At 44.6% G+C, this 25,829-nt stretch overlaps 1 protein-coding gene across 1 annotated transcript; it reads right to left on the reverse strand.

The window, feature by feature from the left end:
• Nucleotides 1-1,817: 1,817 nt before the first annotated feature.
• LOC119551145 (protein espinas) lies at nucleotides 1,818-25,829 on the reverse strand. Its single transcript, XM_037860336.1, has 6 exons — nucleotides 24,536-25,829; nucleotides 12,335-12,941; nucleotides 11,040-11,153; nucleotides 9,907-10,035; nucleotides 5,068-5,271; nucleotides 1,818-4,265 (listed from the first exon to the last, which is right to left on the reverse strand). The coding sequence occupies exons 1-6, from the start codon at nucleotides 25,564-25,566 to the stop codon at nucleotides 2,835-2,837; spliced, it is 3,516 nt and encodes a 1,171-aa protein (XP_037716264.1). The 5' UTR covers nucleotides 25,567-25,829; the 3' UTR covers nucleotides 1,818-2,834.

Raw genomic sequence — 25,829 nt, forward strand, 5'->3', positions numbered from 1 at the left:
TACCGGCGGAAGACAGATTTAAGCATTGTGGGCGTTAGGGTAGGCGTGGATTTTGGATCAATCGATAGGCATTGACGAGACCAATACATTTCAGTTAAAATTTTTAATCTAGCATAAAAATTGTGGGCGCCACAGGCTTGGGCGGTTTGTGGGCGTTAGAGTGGGCGTGGCATATTCGCATAACAAACTTGCGCTTCGTACAAGGCTACGGGATCTAAATCTGAAATCCCAATACTCTATCTTTGATAGTTTCCGAGATATCCGCGTTCATATTTACGATTTTTTGAAGTTTGTGGGCGGTTTGTGGGCGTTAAAGTGGGCGTGGCAAACTTTTTTTTGGGTCAATCGATAGGTATTGATGAGAGCAATTCATTTCAGTTTAAATTTTTACTCTAGCATCAAAACTGTAGAAGCCACAGTTTTGGGCGGTTTGTGGGCGTTAGAGTGGGCGTGGCACTCTACTGAAACAAACTTGCGCTGCGTAAGAAGCTCAGGAATCTGCTCGCCAAATCTCAATAGCCTAGTTCTCATAGTTTCCCAGATCTCAGCGTTCATTCGGACAGACGGACAGACGGACATGGCTAGATCGACTCGGCTAGTGAACCTGATCAAGAATATATATACTTTATGGGGTCGGAAACGCTTCCTTCTGCCTGTTACATACTTTCCGACGAATCTAGTATACCCTTTTACTCTACGAGTAACGGGTATAATTAATATATAAAACATATATAAATAATATACGGTTCGATTCCAGCCCAATTTGGTTGAAAGCGATTATTGTGTCACCCCTGGGGTTGCCTATCTACTGTTCTTAATTTTGTTTTTTTTTTGTTTAATATTAATATTGTGTGAAAATATCTCGTTGCCTGGTGCAATTATTTCTATCAAACACGATTACGAAGTGGGGTCTACATAGCTAAAAAGATAGTGTTGCTGATATATAATTGAACTCTTATTTTTTGTTCCATGAGTGAACAGAGAGCTTTGCTCATTAGATAACAAAAACATAAACAAATCAAAAAGTGCGAAATACACATCACTCTACAAGCTTATTTTTTTTGCAAGGTAATTTTTCGAAGAGAGCGGCAGATAAGTTTAAAATGTATTGGTATATTTGAAAAAAAAGTCTCAAACCTGTTGCAAGCGATATCTCTCTTATAACATTATGAATATATTAATTGATGTACTTGTTATTTGCTGAACTTACTCGGTATTAATTTCACCAAGTGCTTGGACATTACTTCTCGCCCTTTTCCATCAGTCTATAATATGGGTCCATCGGCCATGCAGAAAGCCTCCTTTCAAAAGCACTAGACACCAGTAAGTGACTTGGAATCGATTAAAAATAGCGAAATAGCAAGAATATCTTATTAAATTCTACAAAACCCAACTGGTTTAAAAGATCTGCGTTAAGGACTTTGATCATTTTTCTAAGCACCAGCATTTTAGAAGCCCTGCTTATTGTGATGATGGTTTAAACCTGGAGGGACCCTGGTCTTCACGACTGCCAAGAAGGGTAACATGCTTATCCGGACGGAAGAAAATGTAGCGTAATGCCTGTAGCATCTGTAAACACAACATGAGTTCCACGTGATAGGTTAGACACAGGTTTTCTCCCAGGGACTTCCATTCTCAAAGTTCATGATGCTTGTCTTTGCTTTTAAAGTGCAGGTGAAGGGCATTCTATAGAACCAATGCCAAATTAGAAGGTACAAGCTTCAACCAAGTCTCTTTAGGAATCGGCGCGCGGGTTGGATCCCAATCCATATTCTGAATGCAGCTGGTGCCCCGCAAATAAGACAATAAAACGACCATTTAGGTTTTTAAGAATAAAATACACAGACATATATTTTACTTTTGATTATGTTTCCATACACACTTGTTGATATAGCATAGCTTAGACATAGGTTTTCGTTAAACTCTCACTGGTTGGTTACAAAACTTTCCTCACTCCAAGTATTCTGGACACATTCCCTTTATATAACAATTTCGCTTTCACGCTGCGGAGAAAGCACGCAAATTACATAAAACGTTTGGTTTGCAAACAAAAGAATCTTCAATTTGATTTGTTTAACAAAATATCCGAGGAAAAGAAAATTCAAATGTTGTAAATGCTAATGGTTTTCTATCTCGAAGTTTCGTTGTGTTTGTGGATATGCCATTAAATTTTGCGTTCTGCTTTTTGCCATTTTAAATTATTGCACATTTGGCTAATATCTGAAACAGATAATACTTTCACTCTTTTGGAGATTCTTTTGTTGGCCTTCGATTGGATTTCGTTGAAGTTTATTGTTCGTTGATTGCGTTGTTTGTGGTCTCTACTTTTCGTTTGTTTTTGTTCTGCCTACATCTAACACTAGAATAGCTTATGTTTTATGGTAATGCCCGCGATGGGGCATGTGTATATGAATATGCAAATATGATATAGTTTTATAGCTTTGTACAACGATTTCTCTCATCTCTGATCTCATATGTGCCTTCTTATTCGGTGTATTATACATGTCGATATGTTATTTACAGCCACGGTTGCCATTTCTTGAAGAATCCTTTAAAGTATTAACGAAAAATTGATGTAAGGATAGAACTCATCTTGACAACCGTGTTAAAAACTTTTTCCAGATCTCATCCCCAACCTAGACGCTATATAGTCTTCCGTTGCTGGTGTGCTGGGAACTGGAGTGGCGGGCCTTCCCCAGCCCAAAGAAGTTCCACACCCTCCGCAGGCAGCCAGGCTTCTTCTCCGGCAGCATCAGACTCTGCTCCTCCAGGATCGTGTCCAGGATGTAGTAGCTGCTCAGGTTGAAGGGCGGTGGCGGCAGCATGGGGGGTGGTCAGGAAATCGTGCAGTTCTTGCTCTCGTGCATGATCGCCGGGGTAACGGATGCACTGCCTCCGCCAGGAGCGAGGGAGGAGTCCTGGGCCAGCTTCTTCTTGCGCTCGTAGGCCAGCGCATCGTTGGGCACATAGGCCACCCTCACTCCACCGTAGTGCTTTCGCGCCGGCAGGCGGTACACATAGTCATCCATGTCGCTCGAGGAACTGGAGGAGCAGGTGGAGCAGATGCTGGCCACGTCGCAGTTGTCCAGGTTGTTCAGCAGGTTGAGTGGCCCCGTTCCCGTTCCCCCACCCACCTGCGTCTGGGCATTGTGCAGGCGGAGATTGGTCTGGTTGATCTGCATCTCCGAGGAGCTGCGCGACTGGTTGCGACGCCTCCTCCGCCGCCGGGCATTCGAGTTGTCCGTGTAGCTCTTGGAGCGCGACATGGTGTCCTGGACACTGTGGAAGCGCACTTCCTTCAGCGGCCGGTTGTCCAGCTGCTCGTCATCTAAATCCTGATCAGCCGGGTGCTCCTGATTGCGATTGGTGGTGAAGAGTTGCTCGTAACCATCATGGGGCAGCTCTCTCACCGGCTCGTTGTCCAGCTCCAGTTCGTGGGCCAGTTCCTGGGTGCTCTGCGTCAGATCGGAGTTACTGGGGGAGTTCAGGTTGATCTTGTCGATGCTCTGGTAGCTGTGCGAGTCGTCCGCCTTCGAGAGCAGCATGTCCGGCATGGAGTTGGTCAGGGTCTGGGCGTCCCCGAAGATGGACTTGTCGCCGGCGCAAATGTTGTCCAGGCTGATGCCCAGTTCGGTGAGGTCGATGGGCGGCGGATGGGCAGGGCGTGGCATGCCCGGAACTCCTCCTCCGAGCAGTAGATCCGCCACGCCGGCAGCCTCCATGCGCTGCCTCTCCTGCCGCTCGAGGAGATCGCCGGCGCTGCCCGTGGCCTTCGGATGACCATGGTGGCCCTTTCGTCCTGGATCCCGCTCCCTCTCCCGCTCACCAACCCTTCGCGGTGATCTAGCTATTTGGCTAGAGGTGGAGGCCCGGTGTGTGGGTCTTAGTTGGGGACCCGAACTCGTGTCAGAGGGCGTGGGTGGTTCGCCCTTGCTGCAGGCGATCGAGCAGTAGATGGTGCCCCTTCTGGGCAGGAAGGGTCTGCCCAGCAGGGAGCAGCGGCAGGTGCAGCAGCTGAAGCACTGGTCCGTCGCATGCCAGTGCTGCCCGTCGTGGCTCATCTGGCCCTGGTCCACCCCAATCACCTCCCCGCAGTAGTCGCAGTACTCGGCGAACATCGTGTCGAAGCAGGCCAGACAGTACGGTTTGCCCTCGCGCATGATGTACCGCTGGCCGCCCAGCTGGTGCTCGCACTCCTGGCAGGCGAAGTGCTTCATGTGCCACGTCCGACCCTCCGCCTCCGTGCACTCGTCCGAGAAGATGATCTGGTTTGGGGTAAGGAAAAAAAGGGAAACATCGGATTAGGCAAGAAATAGGAATGGTGGTCGGGATAGGACTGTACACATAAAATATCTTAAGTGTCAACATACAAAAGCCCTTCACCAATCGATTAATATTACTCGGGAAACAGAAGGTACTGAGATCTCTTAAGACTAATACAAACCGTAATATATACTAGCATATCAAATTAATTGAAAAAAAATATATAATCCACTTACAATATAAATATAACCTTCTACATTCTAGATTGCCCCCATATCATAAGTTTAAAAATAAAATTTGATTCAACATTCTTCTTTACAAAGTAACAGGAATATATGTTATTCATTAAAATTGTCCTTAAAATGTGAAATTTCATTTCAAATTTCTTTCTTTTACAGCAGCAATAAAAAAACTGGACCTACGGCAAAGATTCGCATGATATGCAATAGACAATTATTCCAGATACCTACGTTAAAATAAATAAATTAATAAATTAAAGATTATTTATCACAAAATCTTAAAACAACTTAATAGGGTGTTATATAAGAAGTTTAATTAAATTTATAGATAATTAAATTTATAATTTTACCTAAAATATATATGTTGTACCTTTTTAATCAAAGTTTACTTATTTAAAATGACTTAAACTTAAAACTTTAGAAATGGTTTTATCTAAGTAGTTAAATTCAACGCATCCAGAATTCAAATAACTAAAATCTCTTTAAAGTTTACCAAAAATCCATCTACAAAGCCGCAGCCTTTCTCCACCGACATTGCTAGTCAAGAATTCTGACGAGCACTTACCTCATCACAGGCGGAGCAGCGAGGCTTCTGGGTCTCGGCGTGGTGGCGACCGCAGTAGAGGTTCCCGTCCCGCTGGAAGTAGATGAGGTCCACCAGCAGCTCCTTGCAGACGCTGCACACAAAGCAGCCCGGATGCCAGCACAACTGGGCGCCCAGCCGCTGGGCGAAAACCACGATGTCACCGCCCGACAAAGGCTCCTCGCACTGAAAAAAAAGAGGAAGAACCAGAGGATGAGTAAGGTAAATCGTAGAAATGGAAGAAATATGCTCGAGTTCTTCGAGCGATAAAAATCTGCAGCGTCTGGCTGCTGCTGCCGGGGCAGAAATATTTAAGCGACTATAAATGCTAAATAACGGTAATAAAACGCTTAAGCTCAACGCCCCACAATCCCCACCCCCTCCGGAAAAAGGGGCCTCCAGCAGGGAAAAGTCCTGCTCTGTGGTTTTCCCAGCCCCTCTCTGCCCACGGATTTTCCAAAGCGGAAATCATGCAAAAATAGCTGCCGGCCATGTGTCCGTGTCAGCCCGGTGTGTTCGGGGTGGTCCGGGTGCTCGGTGTGTTTGGTCCACCCCAAAAGTGCTCCTCGGTGGATAAGGAAGCGCTTTAAGTGGAGCTGGCTGCTGGGAAACTTCTGGAAACCGAAACTGAGAAATGCGAGCAGGAAGTGCCGCTTTTAATGACTGCTGGCAAGCCACGCAGCTCGAGACTCGTTAAATTTAAACGCGCTCGCATAATGAACTTATTTCGCCCGAAAGGGTTCACAGCCAAAGGTCCCGGGCATGGTGACGTTTTATGTCCCTAAATAAGGGCTCTAATTGAGTTCACTCAGAGGTCAGACGGTCGAAAGGAGAATTCTAAACTATTAGTCGGAGAAGCACCATATTTCAGCTATTTTAAAATGAAATATTTCGAAACACTTTGAATTTTAATAACATTTACATTGCGGAATTTTAAAACCTTAAGAGTTTGACGGATTTTGTTATAATGAGTTTTAAACTCATAAAGCATATTCTGTATCGTTTTGGAAATGGAAGTTAGGATAACTTTAATATTCATTCAGAAAAATAATTTTAATTAAAAGTTAACATCAATTGTAATTAAAATTATAATTATTTTGCCTTCAATATATGGAAACTTTCTGCATATGTTATAAAGTTTAAGCCAAAGAAAATAAATGTTAGATTGGTATATGATATTTTTCTTGAAGTTACCGACGCGTTTAAAACCGTTGAAGGTAAGAATAATGTTTGTTTATCATAGACAAACTTTAAAGACACATTTGTGAAGGAGGCTCTTACTTTACATATCTACAATATCTCTATTTTGATAACTCTGTTTTGATAGCCGCCCACACCTGTCTGCCACTTTCCGCATTTCCGGCCATAAAGCAATTAGCCCGCCCACTCTGATATATGCACAATCCTCCTATAAGGAGCAAGACATGCAGTTTCTAGGAACCTGACCCCAAACCAAAGCCCCCTGCCAATTTGCACCCTCATTTCAGGCAGTTGGCGAGATTGTTCCACTGCGTCTCCGTTCTCGGTTTCGGCGGTTTCTGGCGCAGGCAAATTACCCGGTGCCACCGCAGAGCCACCACAGGGCCCCATTGCCATTGCCAGTCAGCCAGGAACCACTGTTCTGTATTCAGTATTCAGTATTCAGTACTCGGTATCCAGGAGCTCCTTAACTTTCCAGGCTATTAAACCTCGGCGCGGGCGATGCTCCCGCTCCGTGGGATGTGCTCCGTTCTGGACCCACATCCTCCGCCGATTCCCCGCAATCAGCATTTACTTTTGCAAGCCATTAAGCATTGACAGGCGAGAGCTTTGGGCCCCGACTGTACTGGGTTGATAATATCCCGGGGCGTAAGTAGCTTCTCTCTATGCGTCGTTAATTGTTTGGCAACTTCAAAAATTTATCGCCTCGGGCCACGAAAATCATAAAAACCTTGAAGCAGCTCGCTGCGCACTTTAATTAGGCAGTTCCCCTGCCCTTATCCCATTTTCCCTATCCCTTTCATTTTCCCTGGCTAATGACGCATTGAAGTCGGAATAGACTTGTCCTTGCACTTTGGCCCGGCTAACCCCAGAAACTCGGCAAAAAACTTTTCCCGCAGGAAGCGCTTTAAGTAGTTTCTGCGGTGGGGACAAAGTGCTAAAGTTTTCAGCTAGGATTCAAAGGGGGATTGATCCCAGGGCCCAACCAATTTCGGTCCTAAGCCCGCCCCCGCCATTGATTAGTTTGTCCGGAAAATCTGTGCACTTAAAATGACATTTTTCATTGGACTGCCAGCCCGGCTAAATGTCATGTAAATAACAGCAATCGCTGCTCATTTATCTTATCAATCCAATTAATCCCAGTTGGCTGTTGGCTGCCGCTTGTTTGCAGGCACTCTGCGCCAGACAATTATGCTATTGACAAATTGTTGCCGGCGGAGCCATCGCAGCACCTATAAACCCATCGCAATATATATAGCTGAACCGAGTGAACCCCGATGACCCGCGGGGTGGGAAGTGTCCTTGCTAACCCATTTCGTGTCCGGACTAATCCCACTCGGGACAAACTCCGCCGGCAGACGGGCAAGACGGCATCCGGCCCCAATCCCATGCCGAACCTCCCCCGAAAAGCAACTCGAATTATTAATGACGCTCGTTATCATGCCCTTTTCAGTACATAAACTTTTCGCTTAACAGCCACTGCGCTTCACCTTCCTTTGGCTGGATTTTCTTTTTGTTTGGCTCTTACTACCTTGGTGCACTGAGCAAAAATTATTATGGTGTTTTAAAACAGCAGGAGTATCTAATTTATCACCAAAACTTTATATTCACTAGGTGCAATACTTGTTACTACATTTTTAAATGAGTATACTAATCATTCCCATGTAATTAATATCTTTAGAATTACTTAAACAGGCTCAAGTTTCTGTCGCTGTGCCTGCTAATACATATATATTTTTTGCAACAAAGTGCCCAGTCTGAAAATGCTTTTCTCGTAATTATTTCATTGTTGCCAGGACGACCTTTAGTGTCACATCCTTGTCAAAACTTCAGCTTCCGCTCGTTGCTGTTCGTGCGGAAAATCTGTCAAGAAGTGTGCCCCATGTTCCTCATTCCGCTGCTCGATTCCATTATTTTTTGGCAAAATCATTGCCAGTTGGATGTGACACACGTTTGCTACTCATTTACGCCTGACTGACTGCCGGAGCTTCCTCCCCTTCGAGTCTGAGGATTCAGGATCATTGAACGTTTTCATAAATTTTCCCTCATAATTTCCCCATGCTTTCCACGCCATTCGATTGGATGGCCCTGGGTTGAGGCCTTTGTTCGCATTTTAACGTCCGTTTAGCAAGTCAGTTATGGTCTGTGAATTTTAAGCACTTTCGTCTTGGCCTAAGACGCGGTATGGGGAGGGTTTCCGATTTTCAAATCCTTTTTAAAGTTTATCAGATTTTACATGGCAACGAAGTGGAAAGTTTGGCAAAAACGCCTACACGGTTGCGAATGCCTTTGTAAGAAGTTTTCTTTGATTTCGCTTTCTTTTAAGAACGCTTTACTGCTACCAACCTTTTTCTAGTTTTTATTTCAAAAGAAATTTCAAGTTGGGAATAATTCCCTTACTTTCATTAAGCAATTTAAATTTCTTAAGAATTTCGCTAAATAAGTATGTATACATATTCTAGTTTTTATACCACAATTATATAATTACTAAGTTTTAAGTTATGAACAATAAATATTTTTCCCAATTCCATAACTCGAACTTCCTAGAATTTAAAAGGAAATTAAATATTCCAAATAAAACTCTTGCCCTTTTCTAGACTGATGTACATATAAATAAGAGGATGGAAAAGTTCTGGGCATTTCTTTGCCAAGTTCACACTGATTACTCGGGACTCTAATGAACTCCAACCTCAAGTTGGGCCCCAGTCATAATAAACCCAAGTCGGCTACCAATTTGGACATCCCAAATAAAATCAGACACACGCACACGACTCCGGGCGAGTCCGCCGTATTCCCATTCGCCGGCGCACGTAGCAGACGGATTCGAATTCGGGACCAGACCAACCAAACCCAACCAGCAACCAGCAACCAGGAAAGGCCAGATAGGATCCGACCAGGCCCCAGACACGCAGCATGCGGCATAAAGTTTTTAATAAGTTTTACGAGTGGCGAATGTGAGCACAATAAAATCGAGCTGCCAACTATCACCCGGAAAAGTGCCGAGATGACCAAGTGCACATCGGCATGCCGGCTGCAAGGGGGAGGGTCCTCCGACTGTCGGCCAATAACAATGCAAATTTCCCAGACCCAGGCCAGACTTTCAAAGGATGCAGTGCTGTGGGTGCCACTACTTCATGCCACTGCCATTGTGCTTTAATGCCATTTCATTGCGTCTTTGGCCGGCAACTCCATTCACTTTCTGCGGAAAAGCTGCGACTCTCTTAGCCTTTATGTTGTCAGAGCCAAGTCACTGCAATTGTTTTTGCAACAACGTTTTTCATTTTCAGCTCCCCGTCCGCCGGCCGAAAGTGTACTTAATGAAATCTTTTTGTCATCTTTTACTTCGAGACGTTTGAAAGTTGCCAACACCGGTCGGTCTGCCACCCCACACCCTTCGAGCTCATTGTTTTCCGGGGCCATTGTCAATTTTTTCCTACTTCGCCCGGGCCAAGAAGGAATCTCTGGCACAAAACTTTGCCCGGCCAGGCACAAATGAAATCGAAACGACTCTTCATCTTCATACTTTCTGTGCATAATAAAATGCAAATTTCTGCAACAATTAAGTGGCAGGGAGGGGGTAAAAATAGGGAGCAAAAGGGGGGAAATTGTTTTCAAACTTACCCCCTTGCAGGGCCGCTCGTCGGACAGCAGGCGGACTGCTCCGCGGCCGAGGGCCTCCCGCTTCCTTTGGGCCGAGAAGATGCGCAGCTCCTTGCGCTCCTCGTCGCTCAGCGAGTGGCAGTAGCGCACCTGCAACAGACACGTAGACGGTGGAAAGTTAGCTTCTGTACTCCCGAATCCTGCATTTTAATTAAGGCAACTCAAAAGGCAGCGCCAAGTTTTTTAATCTCGCCGGCCCTTTTGAAGGGTTCCCTTTATACTCTCTTTTCAATGCCCGCACCGGGGTAATTATAATTTTGTCACAACGAGATGCTTTCAATGTGCTTTTCGAACAACAACTTTTTCGTGGAAAAACGCTCAAAGGGAATATATTTACTTTGGCTTAATTTAAATTAAAAAGAGGTTTTGTAATATTAAGACATCGTGTTTTAAGTGAAAATGTTTTCTTAAAATACGATGCCATATTTTATTGGTCAAAAATGTTTTCATAAAATTATAATTGGAATTAAGCCCAATATAATTTTGTTTTTAATTTTAATTTTGTAACAAATCTGGGACCGGTGAGAATCCTGTTTAAAAAACTATTTAACAAAATTGGTTTTGGGAAAAACATAAACATTTTTTAAGCACCTCTTGGATTTTTGGCAGGAGTACAGTCAGGGCACCATTAAAATATTTTAATCTTTTAAAGAAATTAATAACATATACTGAGAGTAAAAGTAATAGAAAACACTACTACACGGCCTTAACTATCAGATACCTCTCACAGAGCTAAAGGGAGTGCGAGAGGGATGGTGATATGCATGCAGTAAATCGGCTGTTTTCGCTAACGAGCCACCTAGCGATTATTCCTATTGACGTTAGGTGGCGGTTAGTGAAAACAGTGGATTTGCTGCATGATGGTTAAGGCCATTGACTTCATCGTTTTCTTTTGTTTTTACACTCAACTTAAGTTATTAATTTCTTTAAAAGATTAAAATGGTTTAAGCGGGTTTTCTGTCCTAACATTATTCGATATTTTCTCCAACTATTTTTAAAGTGTCCGGTGCCTGGACTGCACTCCCCATTGTTTTAACTTTTTTCCTCTTTTAAGCACCAGTGTTCTTTCGACTCTCTTTTTACCCAATACTCACTTCGTTATCTTGCGGCGGCAGCTGGTGCAGCAATTGCTTGACACGATACTTTTCGCCGGGACTGTTGACGTAGGGCACTTTGTCGTCTGGCAGTTGACTGAAGTACAAGCGGACCTGCGAAGTGGAAAATGCAAGCCGGAAAGTTGAATTAGCTTTGTTTGTCTGTAAAACGAATTTGATAAATCATAAAGGAATAATCGAAAGTCGGTGGAAACAATTTCACGCCCACTAAAGTCGGGCAAGTAAAAAGTGTCGCAATGCTCATGGGAATTTGAGTTTGAGGAAAAGGAAAAATTGCAGGCCAATCTCGGAGGCTTTTCTGCTTTTCCCAGGAGCTCACTTATGTAAGCCTCCGCCCCGAAAAAAATAAATCGACAGGCATTTCAAGCTCTAATTGCCGCCAAATGTATCGGCAATTTAATTACAAAACGCTTTCGCTTTCCACCAGATACCGATGGCTATTCGGGAGCGATAATTTCTACAGCGTGTAATTAAAGTCGTTTCCCAACCGATTTCCTTAAGCGCACAAGTGGCCAACGACCAGACATTGAACTGGATTGGTTTTTGGGCATCCGATTGGGAGAGCGTGGAAAATCGATCGAAATCGAAAGCAAAAACAGGCAGCGGGTGGCCTGCGGCTCGAAAAGGCAACCACCTCGCCCCACATCGCATCGCTCGAGATTTCACTTAATTAGCTGCGACAAATCGGAACACATGTCGGGGATGATGACGATGCTGATGATGCTGGGCAGGTCTACCTTAAGATGTCAAACTCGGAAAAAGAATTGATTGGAATTCAACAAAATGGATCATAATCGCAGAGAAAGTGATTGCAAAAATAATATTGTGATTTGTTTGTAGACTTAAACTGAGTTGATCTCAGCTTATTGCTTGAATAATCATTAATCATTTGAAAATATAGAAACTTAAGTTATTACAAGAAAGCAATTCTAATTCTATAGGTACTTCAACTTTGTAAAACTGGTACTACCCTAACTCAAATATTGCTTGACTTAAACAAAACTACCCCGACTTTTAATACCATCAAGCTTCCGTAAACATAATAAAACGTTTGAGCCGCATAAGTAGTTTTTAAAAGAAAGTTTTGGTTTCTTTTTAGGCTTAGCCTGATAATATATCATTATTATTTAACCATTTACAGACTTTTGTATTAGATCTTCGTCAACTCAACGTTTTTCTTAGCTTTTGATCTATGTATTGCGTGATCCCTTAAAGCTCAAACCACTCTTTTTCGGTCGAGTGTGAGCCACTTGAGTTTTGGCGGCAGATCTTACCTGATCGGGCCGCAGACCCGGCGGCACCCACGTGTACTCCTCGAGGGCACAGCCGCTGTCGTCGTCGGACTGCGAGTTCCGCTGGAAGTCCAGCTGCTGGTGGTGGCTGTGATGGAACCCATGACCCGCGACCGCCGCCGCCGACTTGTAGCTGGCGGTGCGGAGGGGCGAGGCCACCGAGTTGAGGGGCAGGTGGCTGGGCGGCTGGCAGTGGCGGCGCTGCAGAGGGGACACAAAGTGACCCGCTGACCCTGGGGGTCCGCCGCTGCCCCCACTGCCCCCGCTGCCTCCACTGCCTGTGGAGGCGGCCGAGGGCACGTCCAAATTGGACGTGGATGCCACCTGACTGCCCAGCGACGTGGGCTGCAGGGCGCTGACCGCCGACTCAGGGCGCTGCGAGTGGGTGGCAAAGGTCAGGCCCGTGCCGCCCGCCTCAATCTGCAGCAACTCGCTCTCCGTCTGCGTGTAGTAGCTGCTGCTGGGCGGATGGTGTTGCTGCTGCTGCAGTTGCTGCTGCGGATGTTGCTGCGGGGCCTGTTGCATGTTGCCGGTGGAGCGGGGTGCGGGAGTGGGCTTGAATTTTCGGCTGACTTCGCTGTACTGGGTGCTGCAAGTAGATACAAAACGAAAGGGAAATCATTAGGAGGTGTACAGATGACGAAACACACATTAGACATGCTTTCTAGTTTCCAGAAATTACAGGCTCTAATTAAAAGAAAGCGAGACAACCCTACCAAATTAACACTCCATTAAACTCTGTTTACTCTTTAGTCTGGTGGGAAAAGAAAATCTGAAAATCATTGTATTGCAGGAGAAAAATAGGTAGATCAATTGATTTTAAGATAGATGATTATCATTAAGAGGTTTCCAGATTTCAAAAAAAAAGAACTGGACATGGTTTCTAGTTTTCAGAAAAAGCATCTAATTAAAAGAAAGCGAAACCACGATAAAAAATTTAAATTCCATGAAACATTTGACGCGTTCAGCAAAACAACATGATACCTGATCACTGATGGTTTTCTAATTGGCTTGGTAAAAAATTCTTTAAAATTGTGTACTGCAGAAGATGAATGATATATTGCAATGATATTTCACACATTAAGATACTTATTCCCTGAATTTTAACATATCTGAGTTGAAAAATTCAATCTTGGTCAAATAAATACCTCTACAGGCATTCTTGTAGATACTCTTTTGATGCAACATATATGAATATTTTACATCTGAGAACTCCATCTCTGAAATGCCATTCTGTCTAATATGCACCTTAATCATTCCCGATTCCATCTGCCCGACTCATTTGCAATTAGACTGCTGGACTAGCGGGAAACGAATTTGTTTTGAGTGCCCGCAGGCATTTCAAATGACTTTTGAGTGCAATTACGGCGCAGCTGCATGCGTGCAGTTGTCCAATCAAATCTGATGAAACTCCGAACCCGAACCCGAATCCGTATCCCAATCCCAGGCCCAATCTGAAATTGCAGTCATAAGGTTTTGCCGCCACTCGCTTGACCACTGCCCACAGTGGAATCTTCTTCTGCGCCGCTTTCTGTAGTACTTTCACTCGATTTGTGGCACGCTGCGCGATTATGCAGCAGCAGAGACAGCCGCGAAATTCCAGTCGCCTAGTCATGATTCAGCCTTAATTTCAGTGTTTTTTCCTACTTGTTTATGTGGCAATTAAAGTCATTTGTATGGCTCAAAGTCGAGCGCCGCCGTGAATGTGTGTGAAATATTAAACTGTTTCATTCAAATACGCTTTACATTTGCAGCTATTATACCTCATATCAAATTGCACAACATCCAGAGCATGAATAACAGCCCGACAAAGCCATTAGGCCTTCCAACATTTATATTTACTAATCAACGTGAGAAGAAACCCCCAGCAATTTGCCATTCCACCGAAAGACGATGTATCTAGACGACCTGCTGGTTGCTTTATGCAAATTAAAGACATCTCATCACAATCGCAGTTTAGCCTTCTGCTAATGAAGCAAAACCCACAGAAAGTGAATGCCACCATGGTATGGTATGTACTTGGCTACATTAGTACCACTTGGATGACCAGGAGCCATTAACACCTCCGTACAGTTCGCAGATCACTCAGTGCCACTGGAATGCCCCACCGTGTGTGTGGAGAAAGTTTATGGCCCCTGTTTTTGTGGGTTTCCAATGCAAATTTCATTTGTCAGCAGGTAGGTTCGGTGCGGTGCCAAAAGTTGATCGATGGCAGGGTACTTTCTAAACAGTCTCGGTCAAGATTGTCCAAGCCAAAGCAAACTGCCTCAAGTCAGGGCGTAATCTGTCACCCAATGAATGGGAAACCGTACGACTGGCGATTGACTTTGATAGCGGAAAACAGCGGGCAAGCGCCGGGCCAAAAAACCACGTCAGATCAGATCAATTCAATTCAAATCAAATCAACACAAACACGAAAACAAATCCCAATCCCGGTTCCAGCTGCCGAATATGGCCAACTGTGGTCTGGCTACCACTTTTCGGCCGGCCTAGACGGTTTCGGCCTTTTCGGTTTTCTCTTTTCGACCAGCGAAACCTGTTGACGGTTTCTATACGGCTGCATGCGATTTCTGCACCAAACGCCACTTGGCAAGGCGCAAAATACGCAAAAATGCCGCATGGCCAACTACGGATCGCGGCCTGGACATATACATAAATTTGGGTTAAGAAGATTTTGAGTTTATTTGGTTTGATGTCCGTCATTTCCTTGATGGCCTGTCGCAATTGCGCACGTCTGAGGATAATTAAAAGTAAATTGTTTGACACTCAAATCGGATGGGAATGGCCTGAGAAATATGGCTCTGCTGTTCCACAACTGGCAATCCGGTCTTTTCGCTTGGCCAACGCCGATTGGTGGTTTTGAAGACACTTTTGGGAATTATCTGTGATTATGGGGGCTCTTTGTGTGTGTTCGAAAGAATGCAATGCATATCTCTGCAAGTGTGTCAGTTCCACAGAGAAGATACATTGTTTTGGCTCAGAAACATACCAAATATATGCATCATAACAGAGTTTGAATGTAGCATAAAAATTTATGTTTCGGTAAACTCTTCACTTTTTATAGAAAGCGAGACTTTTATGGCTTGATGTTTTATGGCCCATTACAGCAAGGTATTCAAAACCAAAGATTTTGGGTCTGCTAGGTGGGTAAGCTTATTTCCAGGAGCATCAAGAAACTTCACTTGGTTTTATACTTGTTAAATAAAATATGCTCATCTAATTAGTTTCCCAGCTTTGTATGCGTTTCACACAGCGATTAGCTATTTCAAAAGCCATGTCCCGCTTTGTATCTCCTTTCAAATCGATTTCCACATCTACGATCTGATCCAATCCGAAACAATCCAATCCTATGGCGCTGCTTATTAACGGACTTTTCAGCAATTTCAGCACGTTTTTTGTTGCTCAAATGCCAAATCCCCGCTGCAATAATATCTCAATTATGTGCAACACCACAATATCGATAGCATTTCTATTCGTTCCACGGTATTGCCGCAGTGTTTCCACGATTTCATTAAATTTTAGACACGCAGTTTCCCCAGAAAAATCCGCAGCAGGAACACGTAACTGGTTCAAAATCATTTAGGCCCCTCACAAAAACGAGTTCTCCCATGGAGCCCCCGATTCTGGGAAATGCTAAATGCACTACGACACAGAACAGACGGCAATTGAGGCACTAGGAAGCGAAATTAATACGTAACATGCAATTCTTAATAATTGAAAAGAGTCGAGGCAGCCAATCCGCATTAAATTACTTTCACAATTGGCCGAAAGATAAACGCCGTCTCGGCCAGGTTAAGCCTGGCATTAGGCCTAGTAATGCTTGATTATCCATGACCAGCACACGATCTTCGATCTGGGATCTGGGGTCCTCGATCCAGAATCCCATTTATATCTGGCCAGGGGGCGTGGCAGTTCAGTTTAGTTGGGGAATGGGCAGGGCGGGGTATGATAGGGCCAGGCCCATTACGAAATCTCGTTCAATGGCCCCCCAACTCGTGACCTTGTTGCGTTGCGTGTTTCATTGTCTGGCCCAAAACGACTCCCAAACGGGTACCCTCTATGCAGCTGGCTTTCGGGTTAAACTGCCGCGTTTGACTGCCTTTACGTCACACGAATAACTCCAGTCCCAACCCATCAGATCCGAAACCGGGTAGTAAACAAAAAAAAAGAAAACCATACATGCAATCGCGTCATATGTTGCACGTGTTGCTGTCGCTCAGCATTTTTATGCATTTCGCCGCGCTTCTCCCTCAGCTTCTTCTCTTTCTTTATGGGTTTTTGTACGAACATGAGCACATTTTGTGTGCCTGTCCGCGGATCGCCTGCTCCACCTGGAATCGGGACTTAGGATGGTAGGATGGGGATACCAGTGGGTCTGGGATTGGGTCTGGGTCTGGGTGTTCGCTTGGGTTGGGAAGCCAGTCGGGCCCGTTGCACAAGTTCCTCGCGACGGTGGTGAATGCACATTCATCCGAATGTGTGTGCAGCACCGCCTATTTAAGTACCGCGTGGTGATTTAGTGCAGCGTTACCGTTAGGCGGTACACGTTATTCGCTACTCGGAGCCAAGGCTAGTGATAAGCTATGAGCAATAAGCCATCTAGCATCGTACAGAGGCGTGCGTGGAGAATGTTTTCGGGGGGATCTTAAAAGGTGTCCTCAGCCTGTTTCTCACATTTTCATTGCTAGAACTTAATTAGGTGACTAAATAAATAATTTATAATATTATTGCTAACAAGTTAGTGTTATTAAACCAATTAAAATGCTTATTAAAACAAATAAGGAATATTCCTTATGATCCTATTAAAATGAAATGGATCCTTTAAAAAACAAACGACCTTAAAAAACATTTTAGAAGTTCAAGCAAATATATGTTGAAGAAAGTTTTTCTCTTCACAATTTGGTATAAAACTTATTGATGGAAATGAGTATCAACCTTAAAGTCGATCTTTTAAACCGAGGCTTAAATCATGGATTATACAAAATTGTATATTTAAATTTCGGATGCCTTATGAATACTACAATGTTTAGAAAATTTGTCTCTTGACAATTTGGCATACTTATTCGTTTTGATCGAAATGAGTACCAACCTCAACCCGACCTTTTAAACCGAGGCTTAAATCATGGATTATACAAAATTGTATATTTAAATGTCGTATGCTTTATGAATAATACAGTGCTTTATTATAATTATAATAGATCAAAGCTTTTTACCTTGAATTATTTCATAAGCACTAAATATATTCTTTTGTTGGGGTATCTTAAGCCCCCGAAGACCCCGTTTCGGGGATGCCACTCCCAGATACACATAGATAGTCAAGTCAAACAAGAGCATCGTAGTCAACAGCTCCAGCATCTGGATCTGCATTTTCAGCAGCGGCTAAAATGCATAATTAATCGGAGGGGCCAAAAGAAGATGAAGCTGCAGCCAAATGCACTTGGCCAGCCCACACTCGCAGTTTGCGATTTTGAAGCGAGTTGCCGATGCTGTTGCCGCTAATGTTGCCGCATTGCATGTTGCATGTTGCCGGTTGCTGCTAGCTAGTTGCATGTGGCATGTGAGGCGAAACAGAACCGAAAACCCAACTCCACTCAAGTCGGGTTTGAGTCGAGTTTGAGCTGATTCGCGTTCCGTCATTAACAGCTTTTGCTTAATTTTATGCAGCCAGCCGCTGCCACTCCCCTTTTGGCCCGCCGCCCCTCTTGCCACGCTGTCAACAAGTTTGGACACGTTTCAGCGATTTTCATGTTGCATGGCTCGCTCTAATTTATGCAAAATGCTGTTCTTCTTCTGTAATTCACTTCGTGTATTCGCTCGCTACTTGTTTTGCTCTTTTTCAGGCGTCTGTTTCGAGGTATTTTTCACCGAACTTCAATACTTATGGCCAACTTGTTTGCTGGCTTCATTAGTCCCCCAAGTTGATGGCCAAGTTTTTGTGTGTTCATCTCTCTGCCTTATTGATTTCGCTGACAAAATGGTATTCTGTTGCCGGGTTTTCATTTGATTTTAATTGCTTTCGAAAAGAAACATATGGTTCCGCGTCGTTCCGATTTTCCGATGGATGCCATGAGAGGGGTTCCGTTGTTCTGAACCCGTTCCCAGCATACAATTGAACCATTTAGTTAGCTGTGAATTCCTGGCCCAAAAGATTACTCGCCAATGATACGCGGCTCTCACAGGTCTTAGACATAAATTAAATATCTTCTCTAATTTGATGTGCTCCTCTTAATGATGATGATGATGATTAAAGCCGGTGATAAATGTAATTGCTTTCTTGGCAACAATCTTTCTGTGTCTCTCCCATCAAATTAAGGCACATCAAAGCAGAGATTATATTTGGGAATCGGAGAAGAACACAGAGAGAGAGGAGATACAGAGGTACACACAATAAGTTGATTAAATTAAAGTGCGTTAAAATCCTACGAAATAATTGATGCGGCCCCAAGACTGTTTTCGAAGAAACCCAGTGAAATCGGAGGAGCTCAAACAACCGAGAACAAAGAACGCAGTCAAACAAACCAAAAAACCCAAAACAAAAACCGGAGTAGAATTTATTGTCTGTTTTCGTATGACAGCCGAGCAAATCCAACCGAGCGTGAAACGCGAGCAGAGTTCCAAAAGATGGATGAATGGATGGTTGGATGGATGGATGGCCAACAGGTGGGCAGGGTACTATACACTTCACCCGTTGGAACGTGGGAACCTAGTTTCGGCAGCGACAACCCCGCGATGGCCAAAAGCAATTACCGAAAATGATGCAGCGATGCAATATTCCTGCGGTCGCACTGCACTTTGCTCACCTGAGGAGTCGCCCGGTTCACCTGGCCGTGACCGCAGTTGTGGAGCAAGTGCAGCCATCTATGACCGCTCTGGTTCGGCTCTCTGCTTCGCCGATCAGCAAAAAAGGCCCAAAGGATGTTTGGTCCCATAATTAATGATGGCATATACATACATGCAACAGAGTCTAAACGGGGTGAGCTCTCTCTCTTTTCTCACGCACTACGAATTTTCAATTTCCAATTTCCAATTGAAATTCCATTGGGGCGTAAACGGATTATCTTTTGCATGCGTTTGATCAGCCGCCGAGACTTCCTACATGAAACAAGGGGACTTACGGACAAGCGGACATACGGACAAGCGGACATACGGACAGAGGGGACTTACGGACAAACGGACAAACATGGCTAACTGTAACTGTAATGGCAATCGCCATGCCAATGCCAAAATCGTGTAGGTCCCCGCTCAGAACATGACAACTGACAAAAGCAACAAGCATCTGACAGACAGGCGACAGGGAGTGAGATGGGGATACCGGGGAAGAGAGGGACAGGGACAGAGACAGAGCAAACAAACATCAGAATCAGCATCTGCATCAGCGGGCAACAACAACATTTCAATTAACAAAAGACCACGGAGAAAGGGGCGGTGGACTGGAGGGATGGGATGGCTAACGTCTTCTAATCGCCGCCTGTCAAAATAAAGTTGTGTGGTGCATCACAGGGGGACCTCCTTATGCCTGAAGACATGACACACTGCCAAAAGTCGGATTATATGGTAAAAGACATGTATAATGTAGATTTCTTGAAGGTTTTCTGAAATCTATGAAGCTTTCTTAAAGACATAATTCCCAAATCTATAAAAGTATTTAAGATATATGAATTTGCTATTAAATATTATTATTATTATTATTATCAAAAGCTATCTTGTAGCTAAAACTAGAAGCTAACAGCTATAATCAACCATAGTGCTATAGCAGCTGTAGGCCTTAAGCTCGCTTAAGATCTAAAATTAAATAAGTTTTAATAAATGGGTTGGATTATGTTCTTAGGGTTTAAAATTGTTAGGTTAATACAATTTCTAAAATTAACCATTTTAAAAGATATATTTTTATAAATTGACCTTCTGTACATTTTGAATTATAACTAAACTAAAATTTCTCTCAGTGCACTGCCAAGTCTCCTGCATCTTCTAGCTGCATTCATGTGTATCTGCTAAAATGCGCAATTAAGTCATCAAATGTTTGGCCTGAGTGTCCAAGCGACTTGACACAGCCACAAGAAAGACCAAGAAAGACCGACTCGGATGCCAAGTTCGCATTAGACTAATGCATTTGGGTGCAACCAGGAAGCCACCACACAGATCCAGTCCGGTCTCCATTCTGGACTCGTTCTGCCGCTGAGAGGGAAACTGGGCAAATGCGAAGGCCCCCAGCCGCCAACTTTTACTGCTAATGAAGCCTGAATGGCCGAGACCGCGAACAGGATCTTGTTAGAGCGTCTGGGCGCAGAACGGCGATAGGAGAACGGAGAACAGATCCGTTAGAAGCTGGCTCCAATTTATCAAGTGCCAGTGCTATAGCTAGGGCCTGGCCAAAAGCACGGCCAAAAGCCCTGCGGCGTCTCATTAACGCTTCAAGTCGCGTAGGCGGCGCGACATATGGGAATTCGTTGAAACGACTGCGGATTGATGCTGACGATTGTGTTCGAGTTGACCCAACTCACGTCCTATCTTGGTGCACAGAAAATAAATATAGTCGGGAACCCTTTTCTTAAAGAAAATAAGATCAGATTAAAAAGTACGTGGACCTTGTTCCTGTTAAAAAACAATAATTTCCGAAGAATTTCCAAACATCTTCTGATTTTCCCATCTTGATATATGGGATCATAATTATTTTGGTTCGGTAACCTCTAGCGCAATTATTTTTCTCCGTGTAAGTAAAGCCGTAGGTGGATGTACCAGGCTAACAACACGTGTTTTTTCAGCTAAATTGCTATCTGGGATCGGCTGAGTCGAAATGCATTTATCTGCGAGCCGGCTTTCTCCGCAAAGTGCCTTCCAGATGGGAGGCGAAATTAATTTGCGGAAATCTCGACTCGAGTGGCTAAAATATTTCAAGAAAATCACGATTATCAACTTGAATTCCAGCAGGCGATCGGCGGCCAGACACTTTCACAAGCTTTTCGGCCAAGTGACATCTGTGCCAGTTTGCTTAATTTGCATTTGATTCTCATTTGGCCGACACCGTCTGATTGATGGCAATTTCTAAAGTTTGTATTTTTAGTGTTCCCATGGAAAATCAATTCGCTGCGTGGGCGTCTCGAGATGTCTGCAATGCCATTTGGTAGTGGTAATGGTCCAGCTCCCAGTTGCCACAATTTGGCAACAATTTGTAAAAGGCATGACGGCACAAAATCGAGCATTTTGACCGCTTCCCACCTGTATTTGACCAACAAAGCGATGGCCATTAAATTAATTACACGGGGCTGCGCACTCCTCCGATTTCAATTAAACGTAAATTACGAAAATTAAACGCAACAAAGAGGCAAACTGGTTATCGTGGTTACTGTGGAATGCCAAATCCCGATCGTGGCTAGAACACTTAACTTGGTTTACACACGCTCTAAGCCAGCAGTGCGACCTCTGTGCCTCCGCCTCTGACTTATGGCCACTAAATTGCCTCCCTCCGCATATGAAGTTCTTCGGATATATATATAAATATGGCTGGGCAACCGCACGGGGCATCAGAGGAGAAAAGATAATCATAATCCGCCGGGGAGAACAGGAAATATAATGAGCTTCCAAAGGAACGCCCTTCAATTTAGCGAGCCCCTCCCCTTTTCCCTGCGGCCTCTTCGGCTAATTTTATTTGCGGTTTTCGATTTTATTTCATAAACACATTTTCTGCCTGGTAAAACACATTTCCTCCCCTCCTTCGACCCCACCAACTTTTGATTATAAATTGAATTTACCCCAACTCGAGGCGAAATCAATCAACTCTTCTGTCTTCTTCCCCATTCACTTGTTAATCTTCTGTTTTGCTAATGCGTTTTATGGATTCACGATTAGGTGTTGAATCAATAAAACGCGGGTTCTGACTTCTCAGCCACTTTGGAACAAAGACTTGGGCCCATTAAGATGGCTTATACAACATCTCATCTCGGGATTGTGTCACACAGTCTACGAAGGGGGTTGAACTTTCTGACAAACTACGAAGAGCGAGTGGAGGTTTTGATGGGTTTCGTACCGCTGACAGCCAAAGAAATTGCCCAAACGCCCCACAAAAAAAATTAATTAGAAAATATGTATGTTGAAGAAAGCCAAGAGAGCAGAAAAATCAGCTTCACTTCACTGGAGCGCAGAGCTTTAAAGGGGCGTTACTTGATTTGTCCGCGAATCAGTTAAAGTCAGATTAAGGCCCAGACCACTAAGACCCCCCACTCCACCCCCTTTTGGTCGGCCTTTTGCCATTTCAATTAAAATGCCATATATCACGGCCAAGAGCCAAGAGCCTTTCGCTCCATCTACATCCCCAACTACTGCGCACATCCAATGCAATTAAAATCAAATGCGTAGCTCATTTTTAAATCAAAGCAAATCGTAAACCGATAAGCCCGGATGGACCACCCGAGAGTTCGCCTAGCCCCTTGCTTTTTGCCAACTTCAATTAGCCCGGCTGAAAAAGGCCGCCGCGGCTGCAGACCTTATTTATTTACTTTATTGTTGAGATTCCTATGCAAAGTGTTCTGCCCGGCGAGGCGCTTAATTACGCTTTAAGTAGCCGCCAGTCAATATTGATTTTGGTTTATTTAAACTGGGAATTTAATAGCCCCCACTGATTGCTAATGGGTCGTGTGGATGTGGATCTGGATCTGGATGTGGATGTGAATGCATCTCACATTACCAACTGGAGTGTGGAGTTAAATTTATGACACACTCTTTTCAGCCATATTTAATGGCCGCACCCAAAACAAAATCTAATTAGCAGTTTGCCTCGATTTATGAACAGAAGTCCATGCAAATTGGGAATGCAGGGAGGACAAAAGATGGCAAAAGATGCCGAAGATCTCGAAGATATGGAATACCTTATCGATGAAGGGCACTCAGTCAGGCGGCAAAAGAAGAACTCAATTTATGAAGTCGAGGCATGGAATTTATGAGAGTGCAGGATCTCCTCGGACTGGATGCAAACCCAAAGTGACAGGGCAGACCTTCGAGAGGATGGACCCACTGGAGCCGAAGTTCTGCCAACTTCATTTAACCGCTGCTGTTGCCACTTAGCTGCATGCAATTCATTTGCCCAGTTAACAAAACCCGACAGGAAGGGCAACGAAACGAGGGGAAAAGCACGTGCTGGCCACAAAGTTGATAAATAACTTTTAGGTGTCAGTTTTGCAAATAGTCGGGCATTAATAACACCTTCTTAGCGAGTCCAAAGAGTCGCCTCCAGCTGACTGAGCCTCTTATGCCGGATTATTTCTACCATTATTCGGCGGCGACCTGCAAGATTTTTACTTTCAGCACAATTGAAACTGATACGCGCGGCCAACAAACGCTGTTGATCAGGTGAAAATGATAAACGGCGGCCTATTTATAGCTAGTCAAGAAGGTTTAAAACTCTGTTTCTGTTTTTCTAAGAAGTTGTACCAACAATAATTTACAAAAAGGAACGTAAAATGTTATTATATCATACTGACATCTAAATATGATCTATTCACAGGTAGAATTTTATCCAATACTCTATGATTTGATAGATAGTTAAAGTATAATTATTGCTATAATCTTTATAGCCCTAAAATAAGCTAGAAACCAAGGCCCTACAACACATCTATTGTCCATTATTTTATTATCTTTTAAACAATTGCAATTGTAGTCGGCAAATTGTTTGGCCTTCATATTTCTCTTTCAATTATTGTGAATACTACATTGGTAGAAAGTTGCAGACCCACATTTCAACGGAAGCCAAAAGGTATTAAGTAACCCAGTACCATTTTTAACTCAACGTAAGACGGAAAACTATTAAAATGCCAATTTGGTAACCCATTTAAATGGGATCTGTTATACCCATAACTCCTGGACAGCCAATTAAATCCGAGGAGCCATAAAATATGATTTCAGTGATTAGAAACAAAATCCTCCAGCCCCAATCACTGCTCAATTCGGGCCAAGAACAAGGCTCATACGTATAAAGCTATTATGGAGTCATTAAATCGGGCCATAAACTCCCGGCCGAGTTCCCCCACCAACGCAGCGTTTTATAGTCACTTAATACCGAAAAATGCAAAGCTCATCAAATGGATTTCAAATTAGTTGGCCACATTCCGACTCCGAACTGCGATCCGCCGCAGTTATCGCCGAGAGTTATGGCCATTAGAGATAGGCCAGATGGAGATGGAGAAGACTTACATTTTGGCTGCTGTCCCTGCTGGCGGCGGCGGCCTCTTTGATTGGCCATCAAACCTGGCCAATTGTTCTTCAATATCGCTGAGCTGGATATCATCGGCAATGGCCTGGTTGAAGTAGCAGTTCCTGCTCCTGCTCCTGCTCCTGTCCACCTCGATGAGCCGCTCCGTGTCCTTGGGATTCAGCCAGACGGCGTTTCGGTTGCGGCAGAGATTGAGGTTCCTCAGATCGCCAAAGGGCAGGGCCATGGATGGCGCAGGATCCTTCTGCTGCCCCTGAAACTGAATCCTGGCCAGCTGGGCGGGTGTGAGACTGCCCGTGAGCATGGCCACCTCCACATCGTCGTCGGTCTCCCCGTTGCAGGAGATGCCCGAGGAGTGGAATTGCTCCTCGCTTCCGACCAACTTCCTCTGCTCGCTGCCGGAGGATTGGGCCACCGCCATGGCCAAAGTGGGAGCTGGTGATTCATTGGGCAATTCCAGGGCTATCTCATAGGGTGCCAGTGTGATCTTGGGCTTTGGCTTGGTTTTGGCTCGCACGGCTGACTTGATGATGCACTTCGCGGGGGTCTGAACCGCCCGATTCTTGGAGCAGGTGGACTTGCCACCTGGCTTCCTGGGCGTCAGTTTGGTCACTGTCGATAGCCGGGACTGCTGTTCGGGGTTTATCTGTGGCATTTTTGGCGGCTGAACCTGGTCCTCCAGGTTCCGCTCCCTGCTGGCCAGGCCAGCACGCTCCGCGGAAACAGCCCGCCGACGACTCCTCCGGATACTGGGCATGTTCCGGGGAAAGAGCTTGCCCGCCTCCGCCTGGGAACTCTTGGACAAGCTGTCGCAGCTTCGGTGGCGGGCAGTGGGACTGCCACTGCTCTCGGTGGTGGAGCCATCGCTAATCGTGGTAGCCGTGTTGGCCAGAACCGAGGAGCACTCGCTCAGGTTGATGATGTCCCGGTAGTTCTTCGACTGATCCTGCTTGACCACCACCTGCGGCAGGCGGATCTTCCACCAGCACTTCTTCTTCGTCTTCGAGAGCATTACGGTGAGTGGAACGCGCGTCAATCACGGGTCGCGAGGCAATCAATCAATTGACACATTAACAGGACGGGGAACACCTCTATGGGCAGTCGGAATGCGGCGATCTGCAATTACCGTCGCCAGCAATTAACGGGCAATCCGCTTGCTCCAATTACGTGCACTCGCGATCGATCGTATCGTATATCATAGGATGGGTTCGGTTCGAGTATGAGATTGATTCTTTCCAAATCTCGTTTCGCGGTAGAGCAGCTCTTGTACCGCTC

This window comes from Drosophila subpulchrella, chromosome 2R, assembly GCF_014743375.2.
Source record: "Drosophila subpulchrella strain 33 F10 #4 breed RU33 chromosome 2R, RU_Dsub_v1.1 Primary Assembly, whole genome shotgun sequence".
NCBI lineage: Eukaryota > Metazoa > Arthropoda > Insecta > Diptera > Drosophilidae > Drosophila > Drosophila subpulchrella.